The sequence below is a fragment of the Onychostoma macrolepis genome, chromosome 19 (assembly GCF_012432095.1).
Source record: "Onychostoma macrolepis isolate SWU-2019 chromosome 19, ASM1243209v1, whole genome shotgun sequence".
In the NCBI taxonomy this organism is placed as follows: Eukaryota; Metazoa; Chordata; class Actinopteri; order Cypriniformes; family Cyprinidae; genus Onychostoma; species Onychostoma macrolepis.
The window spans coordinates 7983719-7998245 of record NC_081173.1 but is presented as its reverse complement, the minus strand read 5'-3'; the positions used below and the strand labels follow the sequence as shown (position 1 = coordinate 7998245).

At 35.6% G+C, this 14527-nt stretch overlaps 1 protein-coding gene across 3 annotated transcripts in view; it reads right to left on the bottom strand.

Annotated features, from left to right (window-relative positions):
• Positions 1 to 161: 161 nt before the first annotated feature.
• The window catches only part of npr1a (natriuretic peptide receptor 1a), a 104117-nt gene continuing 89751 nt past the window's right edge, over positions 162 to 14527 (bottom strand). For all 3 annotated transcript variants that reach the window (XM_058754115.1, XM_058754117.1, XM_058754116.1), the window contains 7 exons: positions 12450 to 12618; positions 10991 to 11137; positions 5867 to 5990; positions 5644 to 5712; positions 5070 to 5244; positions 4813 to 4911; positions 162 to 2824 (listed from right to left, as the gene is read on the bottom strand). In XM_058754115.1, coding sequence (XP_058610098.1) covers positions 2673 to 2824; positions 4813 to 4911; positions 5070 to 5244; positions 5644 to 5712; positions 5867 to 5990; positions 10991 to 11137; positions 12450 to 12618 — 935 coding nt within the window. In that variant the 3' untranslated portion in view covers positions 162 to 2672. The remainder of the gene's footprint in view (positions 2825 to 4812; positions 4912 to 5069; positions 5245 to 5643; positions 5713 to 5866; positions 5991 to 10990; positions 11138 to 12449; positions 12619 to 14527) is intronic.

Genomic DNA, 14527 nt, shown 5'->3' with positions numbered 1-14527 from the left:
ATGGTCTCTACCTGCCAAAATATAATTGAACAGTGCTAATATAGCAGTGCTTACCTCTTAGATGCATTATAAGGCTGCTATATTAAAAGGCTGACTTTGTGAGACAAATACCACATTACTGTACACCATTAAAAGCACAAAAATTAGTGAAGATGGCTCAGTGTTTTTAATGTGTTTATTTTTACACAATCCCCCTCCCCTCAAACATAAAAAACCCCACAATAATCAATTTAAACTTCACTTAAAGACTTTGTAGTAATGTATACTAATATCCCCCACAGACCCAGCTATTCAAACCACACATAGAGGACAGATTAATCAATACAATCATTATTCATGCCCTCCCAACAGAGCTGCTGCTTAAAGACTGTATACATCTGACATTATAAATCAGGATCTCAGGACACAGGACGTCCGCTGTCACATCCACGTGCTGCATTGCTACAGTTTGACTGACAGTTGTCACAGCAGAAGATAAGTCATGTGGAAAAACACCACATTTATTTACATCTGGCCCAGACATTCATGTTTATTTCAAAAATAGAGCAGCGTGATTAACAAAGCTTTCAATGCCACCAGATAATCGTTGGACTGTTTCCATCTCAGGATGTACTGTATGCAGTCATCAGCACAGGAAGTGGATCAAAGATTGTACTAAAATGTAACAGCCATCCCAGAGGACTCTGACCCGGTGAGATTCGATGGCTCAGCAGCTGTCATCGCAGCAGGGAAAGTTTCTATCCACATCCTCATTATCTCAGCTTAGACACAGGGAGGTGAACGGACACCTTACACAACACCAGAATCTGTGCAAGTTTTCCCAATGGGGGAGAAATATGTGATTTTAAACTTCATGCTGGATGGAATTGGGCGTAGCTGAGATTTTGTCGTGTGCAACAGGAAGCTGTTGCTTAGAAAGTTTCATGTTATCAGAAAATACCGAGTACACATTAATGTGAAATGTTGATGGTGGTTCAACTTTGCAACATCCAAACCTAACAAAGGTATTATGCATATTGAAAACATAACTGTTCCTGCTCTTGTTCACATTCATCGCATTCTGAAGAAACAAAACTATTTGTTTACATAGTTGAATTACTATAATTGTAAGGCTCCAGCTACTGTTCATGTTTTTTGTATGCATAATTGTTAGAAATGTGGAATTTTAGGGAAACAATTTAAAAATAAATAAAATGGCAGCAGCTTTGACTGGAAGGAAGTACACATTTTGCTGTTTGCATCATTGCCAGTGTTATTTTATTATAGCTGTGTGTCACATACTTATTTTGTTCTTCAATATTTTGCAAAATAGTATAGAAAAGATGATATAGAGATATTTTTGACACGGTCTACACTACTGGTCAAAGGTTTGGGGTTGATAAGAATGTTTTCATAAGTCTTTATGCTCACCAAGGCTGCATTTGTTTCATCAAAAATACAGTATACTGTAATATTGTGAAATATTATTACAATTTAAAATAACGCTTTTCTATTTGAATATAGTTTAAAATGTAATTTGATGCAAAGCTGAATTTTCAGCATCATTATCCTTCAGAAATCATTCTAATATGCTTATTTGCAGATTTCAAGAAACATTTCTTATTATTATCAATGATGAAAACCATTATGCTGCATAATATTTTTATGGAAACGAATAGAAAGTTAAAAAGAACAGCATTTATTTGAAACAGAAATCTTCTGTAACATTAAAAATGTGTTTACTGTCACTTTTGATCAATTTAATGCATCCTTGCTGAATAACGGTATTAACTTCTTAATTTATAATTTTTTTTTTTTGGAAATCCAAGCACACGAATGGATCCGAGTGTAATCTGAGAATTCACAAATGAAATCCTAGTGGATAAAATCAAGTTCCATCTGGAAATATCTCGCATTCTTGAAGTTAAAAGTGTTGGTGTTTCTTGATGACAGTAAGGGGAAAGTAAATCCTGCTATTAAATGAAGACAAGAACATCCCTGTGCTGGTTTCTCTGAAACACTATTGCAACATCAACACATGTGGATTTCTGTAGGGAATGCGCTTGAGATCTGAGAACAAAAATCCATCATTGCACATTTCTATGCTTTCTTAACCATACTTGCCATTTATTATTATTTCTCTTCTGTGCGTAACTTGTATCTATGGTTCAAAACCCTCTGCTGACTGGATCAGTTTTGGCAGATAGAAGAGATCTGAACTGACCAGCATCCCAGAGGAGGAATCGAGAACGTTTCGCATGGGTAAAAAACTAGAGTGACTACAGCACTGTGTCTCTGTGTGACCAATAACATGAATGACAACAAACAGACCCAGAGGACTCCTGATGACTGCATAAAAAAATCTGGACAAAGACCTATCACGACAAAACAAAATACGAGACCCGTAAACACTCGATCCGGTCACACTGATGGTGTGTTATGGCATCTTTCATTTGTCTAAACAATTCTGCTCAAGTATACTTTTTTCCTTTTGAGTTTGCTTGGCAAAAAAGTCACAGCTAGATTCCCATGAAGCAATAACGTGAAGCTTTTGGGAAATAAAAGATGAACGAGACCCAGTTTTGAAACATTACTTCATCCCGGTGTCCCACACTGTCCCAGTACATGTTTAGATGCGTTTGTTTTGTTCTCTCCTCTCTGGTGCATTGCTCTTTCTCTCTGTCTGTCAGTTTTTAGGCATTATCGGAGCTGATCTCTCCTAGCAGCCAGTACGTCCTCATCCGTCCCTTTCCCTTCATCTCCACATCTCCCCTGAGCTCCAGCTGGAAGCAGTTGAATTCCTGCAGGACGGCCTGTGTGGCCTCGGAAACATGGATCTTCAGGGCTGATGGGGGGAGAAATTAGTGTATAGTAGATGATGAAATAATCACACACACTCTTTTCTCTGCATTTCTTTCCCTCACTGTGTCATTTTAGTTTGCATCAAATTAAATAACATATAATCAACCTTAAATACTGTGACTAAAGTTCATTATATTATTATATTGCTAGAAGAAGTAATACAACTTTTAATTTCTTATAATAAATTCTAATTGATGTAAATTAAGATGCACAAACTGTTTATTCAGAAACAGGCACTGTTTTAATGTCTGAACTATCAGCACATTAATACACTGTAAAAAAAAAAAAAAGTTGAGCCAACTTTTAAAGCAACCAGCTTCAGCAGATTTTTGAGTTCTCTCAACTTGTCGTTTTAAGTTTATACAACACAAATTTGAGAATCTCCCACAAAAATAAGTTGAGCAAACTCAAAAATCTGCTGAAGCTGGTTGCCTTAAAATTTGAAGTTGGCTCAACTTTTTTTTTTTTGACCAACTACATTTATATATTCAGAAATGGCTTTTATGGTAAACTAAAATATACTTTAATGTTATTTTTATTAAAGTTTCTATGTCAAGTATTTACATATATTAGTAATTACACATCTGTAATCATGAAGTAGCAATTTATTACGTTTAAAATATATTAACGTTAAATTTAATATCAAATAACAGTTACAATTATAATCATGTACTTTACATGTAATTAAATATGTTAGTCAATACATTAAAATAAGTGTACTTTAAGGCGTGACAGAAGACTATTAAAACAATGATTTAAAATGTACTTTAAGTAAACATTTTAATTTGACAAAGTACCTTTAAAGAAAACTAAGTGTGTGAAAAATGTCATAAAAGTGAACTATCTTTAAGTTCACTTAAGTTGCTTTTTATTGAATTAATATTACATTATCTCTATGTACAGGTTTTTATTTATTTTTTTATTTTTATAAATATATAAGGTTTGAAGTATACTTGAAGTGCATATTGAATACAATAAAGCAAACATCTCTTTCTCAAGGGTTTCCAGGAGTTCCAGCATGGGATTTTATACATATTTAATTTTTTTTTTTTGTACTGAAATAAATGCTTCTTTAAATGCTGTTGTTTATCACTATATCACTATACTATATTTACATTATTCCGACTGCACAGTTTTACTCAAAGTTCACTCAAGTGACTTACAAATGCCAGACTAGTTCAAATGAATCATCCAAAAGATGCAGTTTTTACATGCAATGAGGTTAACCAATCATAACTGAGATCATTTACATATAGAAGGCATGAAGATGCAGTAAAAAATGGATCAATTCCATATGTCAGAAAGAGGGTGCAAAATGATCATTTTTCAAAACTACCATTTGGGGCCATTAACATTAAAAAAAAAAAAGTATTATTCAGCAAGGATGCATTAAAATGATCAAAAGTGACAGTACAGACATTTATAATGTTACAAAAGATTTCCATTTCAAATAAATACTGTTCTTTTGAACTTTCTATTCATCACAGAATCCTGTAAAATATATATATATATATATATATATATATATATGTTTCCTCAAAAATAACTGTTTTTAGCACTGATAAAAAATAATAAAAAAATATATTTATAGAGCATCAAATCAGCATATTAGACTGATTTCTGAAGGATCATGTGACGGAGTAATGATGCTGAAAATTCAGCTTTGCATCAAGGAGTAAATTACATTTAAAAAAATATTAAAATAGACAACAGTTATATTAAATTGTAATAATATTTCACAATATTACCGTTTTCCTGTAATTTTTGTTCAAATAAATGCAGCCTTGCTGAGCATAAATTAATTATTTCAACCAACCACAAATCTTTGAACAGTAGTGTAAATTACAGTACAACTGTTGTGGTGCAAGAAACCTTGCCATTATACATATACATTATAAATGGACTTCAGGGAAAAATAAATGCCACAGAAGTGTGGAATACAACCCTTTCAAAAGTCTGGAGGCGCCTCACCTTCTCCATTGGATTCCATGCGTGAAGCTGTGTTGACGGTATCGCCAAACAAACAATACCGAGGCATTTTCAGACCAACCACCCCTGCACACACGGGGCCTGGACACATGAAAACACACACCCACACACACATAACCATCAGTCAAAGCTCCCCATTAGTCAGCCATCAACAAACAGATACGTTCTCAGAGAGGCCAGACTGCTCTGTGCTGTATACTTGTGCTCTATTAAACACTTTCATGACCCGTGATCCTCACCGCTGTGGATGCCGATGCGTAGGCGGAGCTGCTGGTCGGGTCGGTGGCGGATTCGAAAGGAGTGAACGGCCTCCAGCAGAGCCAGAGACATGCGGGCGATCTCCCGTGCGTGCAGTTTCCCGTTCCTCACAGGAAGGCCTGACACCACCATATAGGCGTCACCGATGGTCTCCACCTGGGGGCGCCACACAAAAACACATCGTTCGGCTCAGTGGTGGGCAGACACTGTGAGAAACATCTCAGCCACTTAAAAGGATACTTCTTAGTTGCTTTCTTCTCTTGAACACAGAAGTAGACATTTTGAAGAATGTGTGTAACTGAACAGTTGACGGTAGCCATTGACTTCAATAGTACAGAAAAAAATGCAATGGAAGTCAATGGCTGTTTGGTTGCCAACATTCTTCAAAATATCTTCTTTTGTGCTCAACAGAAGATAGAAATTCATACAGGTTTGAAACAACATGAGGGTGAGCAAATGATGACAAATTTTCATTTTGGGTGAACTATCCCTTTAAGCTTATCGAGCACTTGTGTTGTTGAACAGGGAGTGAACGTAATGACTATCTGGAATTACCTTGTACACGTCAAAATTATCGATGATTGCATCAAAGCAAGTGTAAAGATCATTCAGCAGCGTCACCACCTGTAAATCAACAAATAGATAATTTATAATTCAATACTGCACTCACGATTGTCACAGTAAGAAAAAAACAAAAATGAAATTAGCCTATAATTTTTGTGTGTGTGTATGTTTGAGGAGCGTTTACTGAATTACCCCTTTACAGAGGATTTCTAACCTGCATCGGTGTGCTTTCGGCTGATAATGCGGTGAAGCCCACAATGTCACTGAAGTAGATGGTGACTGAATCAAAGGCTTCTGCCTGCACCATCTCACCCCGCTTCAGCTGCTCAGCCACCGAGCTGAAACAAAACACACACACACAAACACACAATCAGATACAGCCTCATGCCAGTGAGAAAAATGCCTTCAGCTGAAGAAAAAAAAAACATTGCACATAACATAGTATGAATATTTTAAACCAAACAAATGAAAAAAGTTTGGGGTTGGTAAAATCTTTTAATGTTTTTGAAACAAGTCTCTTATGCACATTATCACTGCATTTATTTGATCAAAAATACAGCAATATCGTAAGTAATATTAATATGTCAAATAATGGTTTGTTTATATTTGAATACATTTTAAAATGTAATTAGTGCTGTCAAATGATTAATCACGATTAATCGCATCCAAAATAAAAGTTTTTGTTTACATAATACAGTACATGTGTGTGTATTCTGTATATTTATTATGTATATATAAATACAAACACATACAGCATATATTTTGAAAATATTTACATGTACAGTATTTACATTAGGGATGGGAAGATTCCCGATTCGCTCGGTGCATCGGCATAAAAAGTTAACGATGCGATGCATCGGTTTAAAAAGTGTGCATCGGCTACAAGTTGTCATTTATATCGCGATGCCGCGTTTCTAATATATTTGCATCGGTCAAAACCGATTTATTCATATATTATTACTAGTGGATGCGCTACACTTTTATTATTTAGAAAGTGACCAATAATCTGTGAGAAATATTTTATATGTAGATTGATTTCTCCTCTCTAAACTGTTTCTCAAGCACGTTCTCTCATCACTGCTGCTGCTGTGTGAATATGACGATTCATAACACTACGGAGACCCGAGGAAAAACGGGGATTAAAGTCCAAAACCTGACTTGAAATAACCTAACAAATCAATCGGGGCTAAAGCGGTTCCATAAACGACAAATTAAATTCACACAATCTTACTACTTTGTGCATGCTTATTCTTAAGCAGCCCTTAATGTCGATCAAGGATCAGATTGATCCACCATGGCAAACAGCGAATATATCTGCTGAACATGACACAGATCTGAAACTCATCGTATTTTCTCTTAACTCTCTTCACTTTTTCTGACCCATTTCAGGTCTTAAAGTCTCTACTAATGAGCTGACGAGTTGAATCGGGTGTGTTAAATGAGGGAGACAGTGCTGCGCTGCTCCAGGACAGTTTGGAAAACCATTTCAGAGACATGAGTCTCGTTTCCACCGCAGGAACTTTCCCCAGGAACAAGGGTCTTTGGGCCGGTACTCGGTGTGTTTCCACCACAGGAACCAGGATCAAAAAGCTCCGGGTAAAAATTTGTCCCTCAGAAAGTACCTGCTCGCGAGGTAGTACTTTTTCCAAAGGTCCGGAACTTTCGGGGGTGGGACTTGGGCACTGAGCATGCTGACTGGTTGAGTTCACGCAGTATTGTATTTCAACCACCATATTCGCATAATTTTCAAAATACTACTTTTACTGTTTCATGAAATGTAGTTTTTTAGAGTATTTCAGGCGAGAATGTAGTTGTTTAAATTTCAAATCTATGGGTTAATTAATAAAGACAGCGCCTATTTGCAGAGGTGGGTAGTAACGAATTACATTTACTTCGTTACATTTAGGCTACTTGAGTAAATTTTTGGGGTAACTAATACTTTTAGAGTATATTTAAAGATGGGTATTTTTACTCTTACGCAAGTACATTTTTAGTGAAAAAACAGTACTTTTATTTCGTTACTGTGGGCGACGCTCCTCTCGTTACTTTATCTTATTGCAATACAAGTTTAAAATGCTTCAATTTATTCCAAACGAGCCGTCTACTTTGCTCTGGGCAATGAGCGATGCCCATTCGCGAATGATTCATTCTTTTGAGTCAATACTGTTCAAAGGCTTGATCAGACCAATTGGCAAACCAGTGAATCGGTTCGCGAATCAGTGTGAATGATTCATTCAGTTCCCTGCCGCACGCCCTGAGTCGTCTGAACCGGTTCTCACTCAGAGTTGTAACAGAAAGTTTAAGAACATCAAGAGCCTTGAAGACGTGGCTTTGGATCTACAGTCAATTGCAAGCAAATCTGCAAAGGCTTTTGTTTGCTAGCTATGAAGATCTTATATGAACACCGTGTGTGCTGTCTACGGTTCCACAGGTATAGATAGGCTACATTCGATTACAGTAGGCTACACGATACCACTATGACATTACCAGTTTGTTGTACATGTACCTTATACATTAAATGCAATGTATAATTTATACATTAAATAAGCTGTCACAAAGTATGAAATGAACACCCGCCAAACCCGCGTTAGCTCTGCCCAGCGGCGCTCGACCTGTTCCAGGAAGAATGCCTTTGCCTAGACGCAATTAATATTGATATTTCACAATATTTATGCTTGCAGAGATATACATTTGTTTTGATTTTGCAGAACAGACGGAAGAAGATCTATCAATGTGCATTTGTTTCGTTATGTTCAGATTTCAGTAGCGGTCTTGTGTCAGAGGTTATATATACATATATAATACATAATTAATATACTTTAAAATATAATTTAATTCAGTGATGCAAATCAGAATTTTTATCAGCTGTTACTCCAGTTTTCAGAGTCATATGATCCTTCAGAAATCATTCTAATATATTGATTTATTACCAGTGTTGGAAACAGTTTTGCTGCTTAATATTTTTTGGAACCTGTGACATTTTGTTCAGGATTATTTTAAGAATAGAAAGCTAAAGAGAACAGCATTGATAATAAATCAACATATTGGAATGATTTCTGAAGGATTATGTGACACTGAAGACTGACGAAAAAGGCTGATGAAAATTCTGATTTGCATCACTGATAAATTAAATTGAAAAAACATTAAAAATCTTTTGAACAGCATTACATAAATTTGATCTATGTATCTAAATAAAAAATAGACTATAGATATTCAGTATATGATCCAAAGTAACTAGTAACTAATTACTTGAGTAGTTTTTATCCGATACTTTTTTTACCCTTACTCAAGTAACTATTCAGACTATTACTTTTACTTTTACTTGAGTACAGTTTTTGGATACTCTACCCACCTCTGCCTATTTGAAAATGTGCTTTGCCGATTTTGGAGATGTGAGCTCCACGCGATCAGCGGGTGCTCAGTGCTCATGTTTCCCGACGAGAGCAGCCTCAACTCGGCAAGTCCTTCTGACATTTGCCGCTGGCTCTGATGTCTCTTTAGTGGTTAAATATAAGATATAATTAGTTTTGGGTAAATCTAACAGGTAATCTTTGTTCTTTATTCTATTATGTTAAAAAGGCAATACTGTTTGATATAATATTTCGTTTCATTTGTAATGTAGGCTATGTACATTAACCGAACTACATTTCTGCAGCTAATAATATGTTTAAATGAAAATGAAAAGAGGCAATGGTGTTTGATATCATATTTCGTGTTATTGTAAATACAGTGAGAAAAATTGCAGTAGCCGAGGCGAGCTGACTGATGTTATCAAGTCCGCTGCTGTTCCATTTGCAGAATTACCGGACTTACGCTGGAGTTCAAACTCCTGAGTCGAACTTGCGAAGTCCGAACTCACGCAGACCTACGTCACCAGACTATTTGCCTAATCTTCTCGGTACTTTAGACCGCGATGGAAACGCAGACATCAACAGGTCTGTGGGAAAAAAGTTCCTGGGACAAATTGTTCCAGGTAATTTCGGTGGAAAAGCGGCTATGTTCTTAAATGTGACTCGTAGCCTATATAACATATTACATGCATGCACAGTTTTACGGCAGCTTTAATCACCTTTTTGGTAACTTCATGCCTTAACTGACCACGACATTGCATGCACGTAGTTTATTTTGCGATTTGATATGAAAAGATACAGGCTACAGCGTGCGCCAGTGCCTTTGTACGTGCAATTGAAGAGCACACGCTCCAAGCACAGTACAGTCTCCGTGCTCGTTTGACTCATGCCTGGTGCAGAGGTGAAGTTGGAGCGCGCATCTGAAACATCTCCGGTCTGATGTGGTCATAAAGACGTTCTGCGACTGAATAAATGCACTTCTTGTCAAGAGAAAAGAGACAGAAGTAGCATTTATGAGTGGGGTAGCCAACCCTAGGCTCCGCCCCTGCATTAACGGCGTTAAATAATTTTAATGTGTTAAACTGAAAAAATTCATCGCCTGCATTAACACGCTAATTTTGACAGCACTAATATAAACATAACATATTTTTCTTAAATATATACATGCATGTGTTTGTATTTATATATACATGATAAATATACACAGCACACACACATATATTATGTAAACAAAAAAACTTTTATTTTGGATGCGATTAATCGCGATTAATCGATTGACAGCACTATATTTATATTCATATAATTTATATCATATATAAATATTTAATATATAAACATAACATATTTTTCTTAAATATATAGGGTACATGCGTGTGTGTATTTATATACACAATGAATATACACAGTACACACACATTATTATGTAAACAAAAACCTTTATTTTGGATGCGATTAATCGCGATTAATCGTTTGACAGCACTAAATGTAATTTATTCTTGTGTTGCAAAGCTTATATAAGATAATTCTTATTATCAATCTTATTATCCTATTATCAACTTCTTCACATTATTGTGGAAACGGTAATACTTTTTTCAAGATTCTTTGATGAACAGAAAATTCGAGTTTATATAAAAAGTATTTATTAGAAATGCTGTGTAACATTATAAACATCCTCACTTTGGAAATCTGTATCTCCCATACACACCAATAAATAAATAAATTGCAAGCAAATTGCGGATATTTTCTCACAATTCTGAGAATATAGTTCTCACAATTCTGACTTTTTCCCCCCACAATTTTTAGTTTATTTCTTGCAATTCTGAGAACTGCAAGAAAAAAGTCAAAATTGTGGTACAAAACAAGAACTGTGAGATGTAATTTGAAATCATACGTATTCAGAAAGTCATAATTCTGAGATTATATCTCATAATTCAGAGAAAAAAAAAAGTCAGAATTGCGAGACGTAAACTCCAAAAATTGGGACTCACTGTGGGAGGATCTGATAGAGCAGAGCTTCAGCTTTACGCTTCTCCTCATGGTACGCCTGCGTCCTCTCCTCCACCAGCTCCTCCAGGTTGTTGGCATACTGCTCCATACGGGACAGGAGGTTATCCAGGATGTTGGAACCATATCCCCTGAGGCCAAAACAGAGAAGATGAGGCAGAGACAAGAGTTGTGAATGTGTGTCTGATCACTGCAGCACGGGCAGTGGAAGCACAAAAAGATCAACTGAACACCCATAATACACAAGGTTTATTATGTAAACAATGATTAATAAAATATTAACTAATAAAAATATTATTTAAAATGATTTAATATTTTAGTTGACTGGATTTACTACAGATAAGAGCATAGTACTCCTAGCTCCATCTAAGATATTATACCATGCTTACATACTATCCCACAGAATTGCAATTTTTGTCCACAAATCAGTGCATAAAATTTGAAAAAGTGTGCTATTCCTTACACATAATTCTGAAACATTTTATGGAACTGCATTATCAGTGTCAATTAAATCAACACTTTTCTAATTTTTCCGATATTATTATTATTATTATGTTAATATTATACGTGCCATTTTTATTTCCTCATTAATTAGGAGACTATATATTATATTAGAGTGCTTTTAAAAAATTTACTGCTAGACGGTAGAACTTTGTAGATGAACAGCATAATAATAATAATAATAATAAAGTATTATTATTATTATTATTACACATCCAGTTTTTATTGACTAATATAAATTATTTCACAGACTATTTATTATATTAAAGTGCTTTAAAAAAAAAAAATGGTCAAAATTAAACCAACAGGGTGACTAAAATCTGTGAAAAATGACAAATAAACAGCGTCTAGTTAGATAGTTAAAAAACCCTGTTAGTAATATGTATTACCATATGCATATAAATTTCAGGTAACACTTTGGGCCCTATTTTAATGATCTAAGCGCATGGTCTAAAGCGCAAGGCACAGGTGCACTTAGGGTGTGTCCGAATCCACTTTTACTAGTTTAACGATGGGGAAAAAAAACGGTTGGCACCCGGGGAATGGTCTAAAAGGGTTGTCCCTATTCTCTTAATGAGTAATGGGTGTGTTTTGGGCACAACATGCAATAAACCAATCAGAGTCTCATCTCCCATTCCCTTTAAGAGCCAGTTGCACTCGCGCCATGGCGAATTCGCTATTTACACGGCGGAATTTGCAAGTGCAAAGACTGAACGCATCTCCAGAGAGGAAACGGAGCTCCATTGTAATTCTTTAATTTTTAAATTAATATTTGGCATGTTTGTGTGCTGTTGCATGTCCATGTGTGTGTGTGTAATAAGCAGAGTGTACGCACATTGTAGACCCGCCTATAGGTGTATATTACTAATGCGCTCTTTAAAAAAAAGAAAAGTCATTTGTCATTTGAGCTCTTGTGTATGAGCTGATTTGTGTGTCAGGTACCGGTTATTTTTGCGGAGCAGTACTTTAATCTGGTTGAAGTCAGGCCTCTCGTTGACGTCTTCTGACCAGCAGCGCTGCATCAGCTGTCCCAACTCATCACTGTGGCTCTGAGGACACAGCAGCGGACGCAGGTACGGCCAGCGGCCCTCCGCCACACGCTCTACGATCTCTGAACCACAAAAAAAGAGACAGTAATGATAAGAAAAATGAACAAACGGGCAATTAAACATTCTCCAGACAGCGAGTTACACAACTCTCTATCACACAGGAAACAACATACACAAATTAGCACATAGAATTAGCATAGCAAATGTCACAGAAAAACAGTGATTGTGATCGGACTCCCCACTGGTGCGAGAGATAGAAAGAGCAAATGTGTGAGGAAAAAAAAAGAGATGAAAGTGTCATTCACAGGTTTTGAGAAGACCTCGGACTTAACAAATGTCTTCACAGGAATCAACGGGAGTGATGATAATACAAAGCTGTCATGACTTTACTGTCCCACTGCACACCTCACTGCACTCGGCATAAAACACAAAAATCATTATATATATATTCCCTATATCTTCATGCCTCAGTCTTTTAGCTGGCTCTAAAATACGATTGGATGAGCTACATACAAAGCTGTTTTAAAGTAGCTGATATATACACTTTAAAGAAGGCCACATATTTTGATGTGCTGACTAACATACAAAAGTACATATTGTACAAAAGTACTTGATTGTAATTATAACTGTATTTTGTTTTTTTTGATATTATATTTAAATGGATAATTCATCCAAAAATGAAAATTATGTCATTAATTACTCATGTTGTTACTCATGATATTTATTACTCATGCTTTATATTAGGTGGACTTAACTACTATGTACTTACATTTAAATTCATAATTTGATACAATGCACTTATTGTGTACATACATGTTTTTACATTGTACTTATATTTTTAAAAATACCTATATGTAATTAAATCTGTAATTAATTTCTGTAATTACGTTTATAATTACACTGTTGACCCATCCCTTACACCTTAACCCACCCTTAAACCTACCCATACCACCAAACCTGTCCCTAACCTCACCCATATCCCACCTCAATAGCAGCAAATGTGTTTTGCAAGACAATATGTACACAATAAGTACATTGTACTTATTTTTTGATGTAAGTACATAGTAGTTAATGCCACCTAATATAAAGTGTGACCCTAAATTGCTACTTTATCATTAAAAATGTGTAATTACTAATATATGTAAATACTGTTTCATAATATTTAATTATATTTAAAAGATAATATATGTCATTATGAAACTACACAAAAAAGATGTATTTAAATCTTAAGTGAGCCAACTGTAAAGTTCATCTATATTTTTTAATATTAAAATCAAAATGTACATTTTCATTTAATTTCATTTAACATGGAGTTAAGGGTTTGAAAACATTTCATTCAATTAACACTTAAAAGCAGGGTAGGTGATTTGATTCAAAAACATTTTTTGTTATGCTGGTTGAAAGTTTTCACATCCCGACAGCAGTCACCAACTTGAGTGGTTTAAATATATTTTTATGCATTTATATAATCTTTAGAAGGCACAGGACCATAAAATATTTGTCCAATCAAAATCTTCGGTCTTGCTGTCCTACCTGTCTGTCAGCGTATGTATTTGCATACCTCTGTTTAAACAGACATGATACGTCATCAGCGCGGTCCATTACGCTACTGCAGACTGGGTGAGAATGGAAGGCGTTATTATTGTAATAATATGCGCTTTGTACTGTAATGTTTTCTCACCGGGGAATGAGACATGTGGTAATCTGACAGCGTTGCATTCACCAATGCCGTCTCTCATCGTGTCGCTGGTTAGCCTCTAGTTTGCCGGAGTGCGGTCATGTGTTTAGGAGGAGGCGTGGCTTTGGAGAGTGATTTGCAGGGAGGGTGGGATCTTATGCTTTCAAAGCTATCTTTGAAATCGCCTACCCTACCTTTAAATATATTCTTTTAAGTATTTTTGTTTTAAGTACCACTTTTTAAAAGATATGCTTAAGTGTACTCTTTTTTTACTTAAGTATACTTCTGTTGCT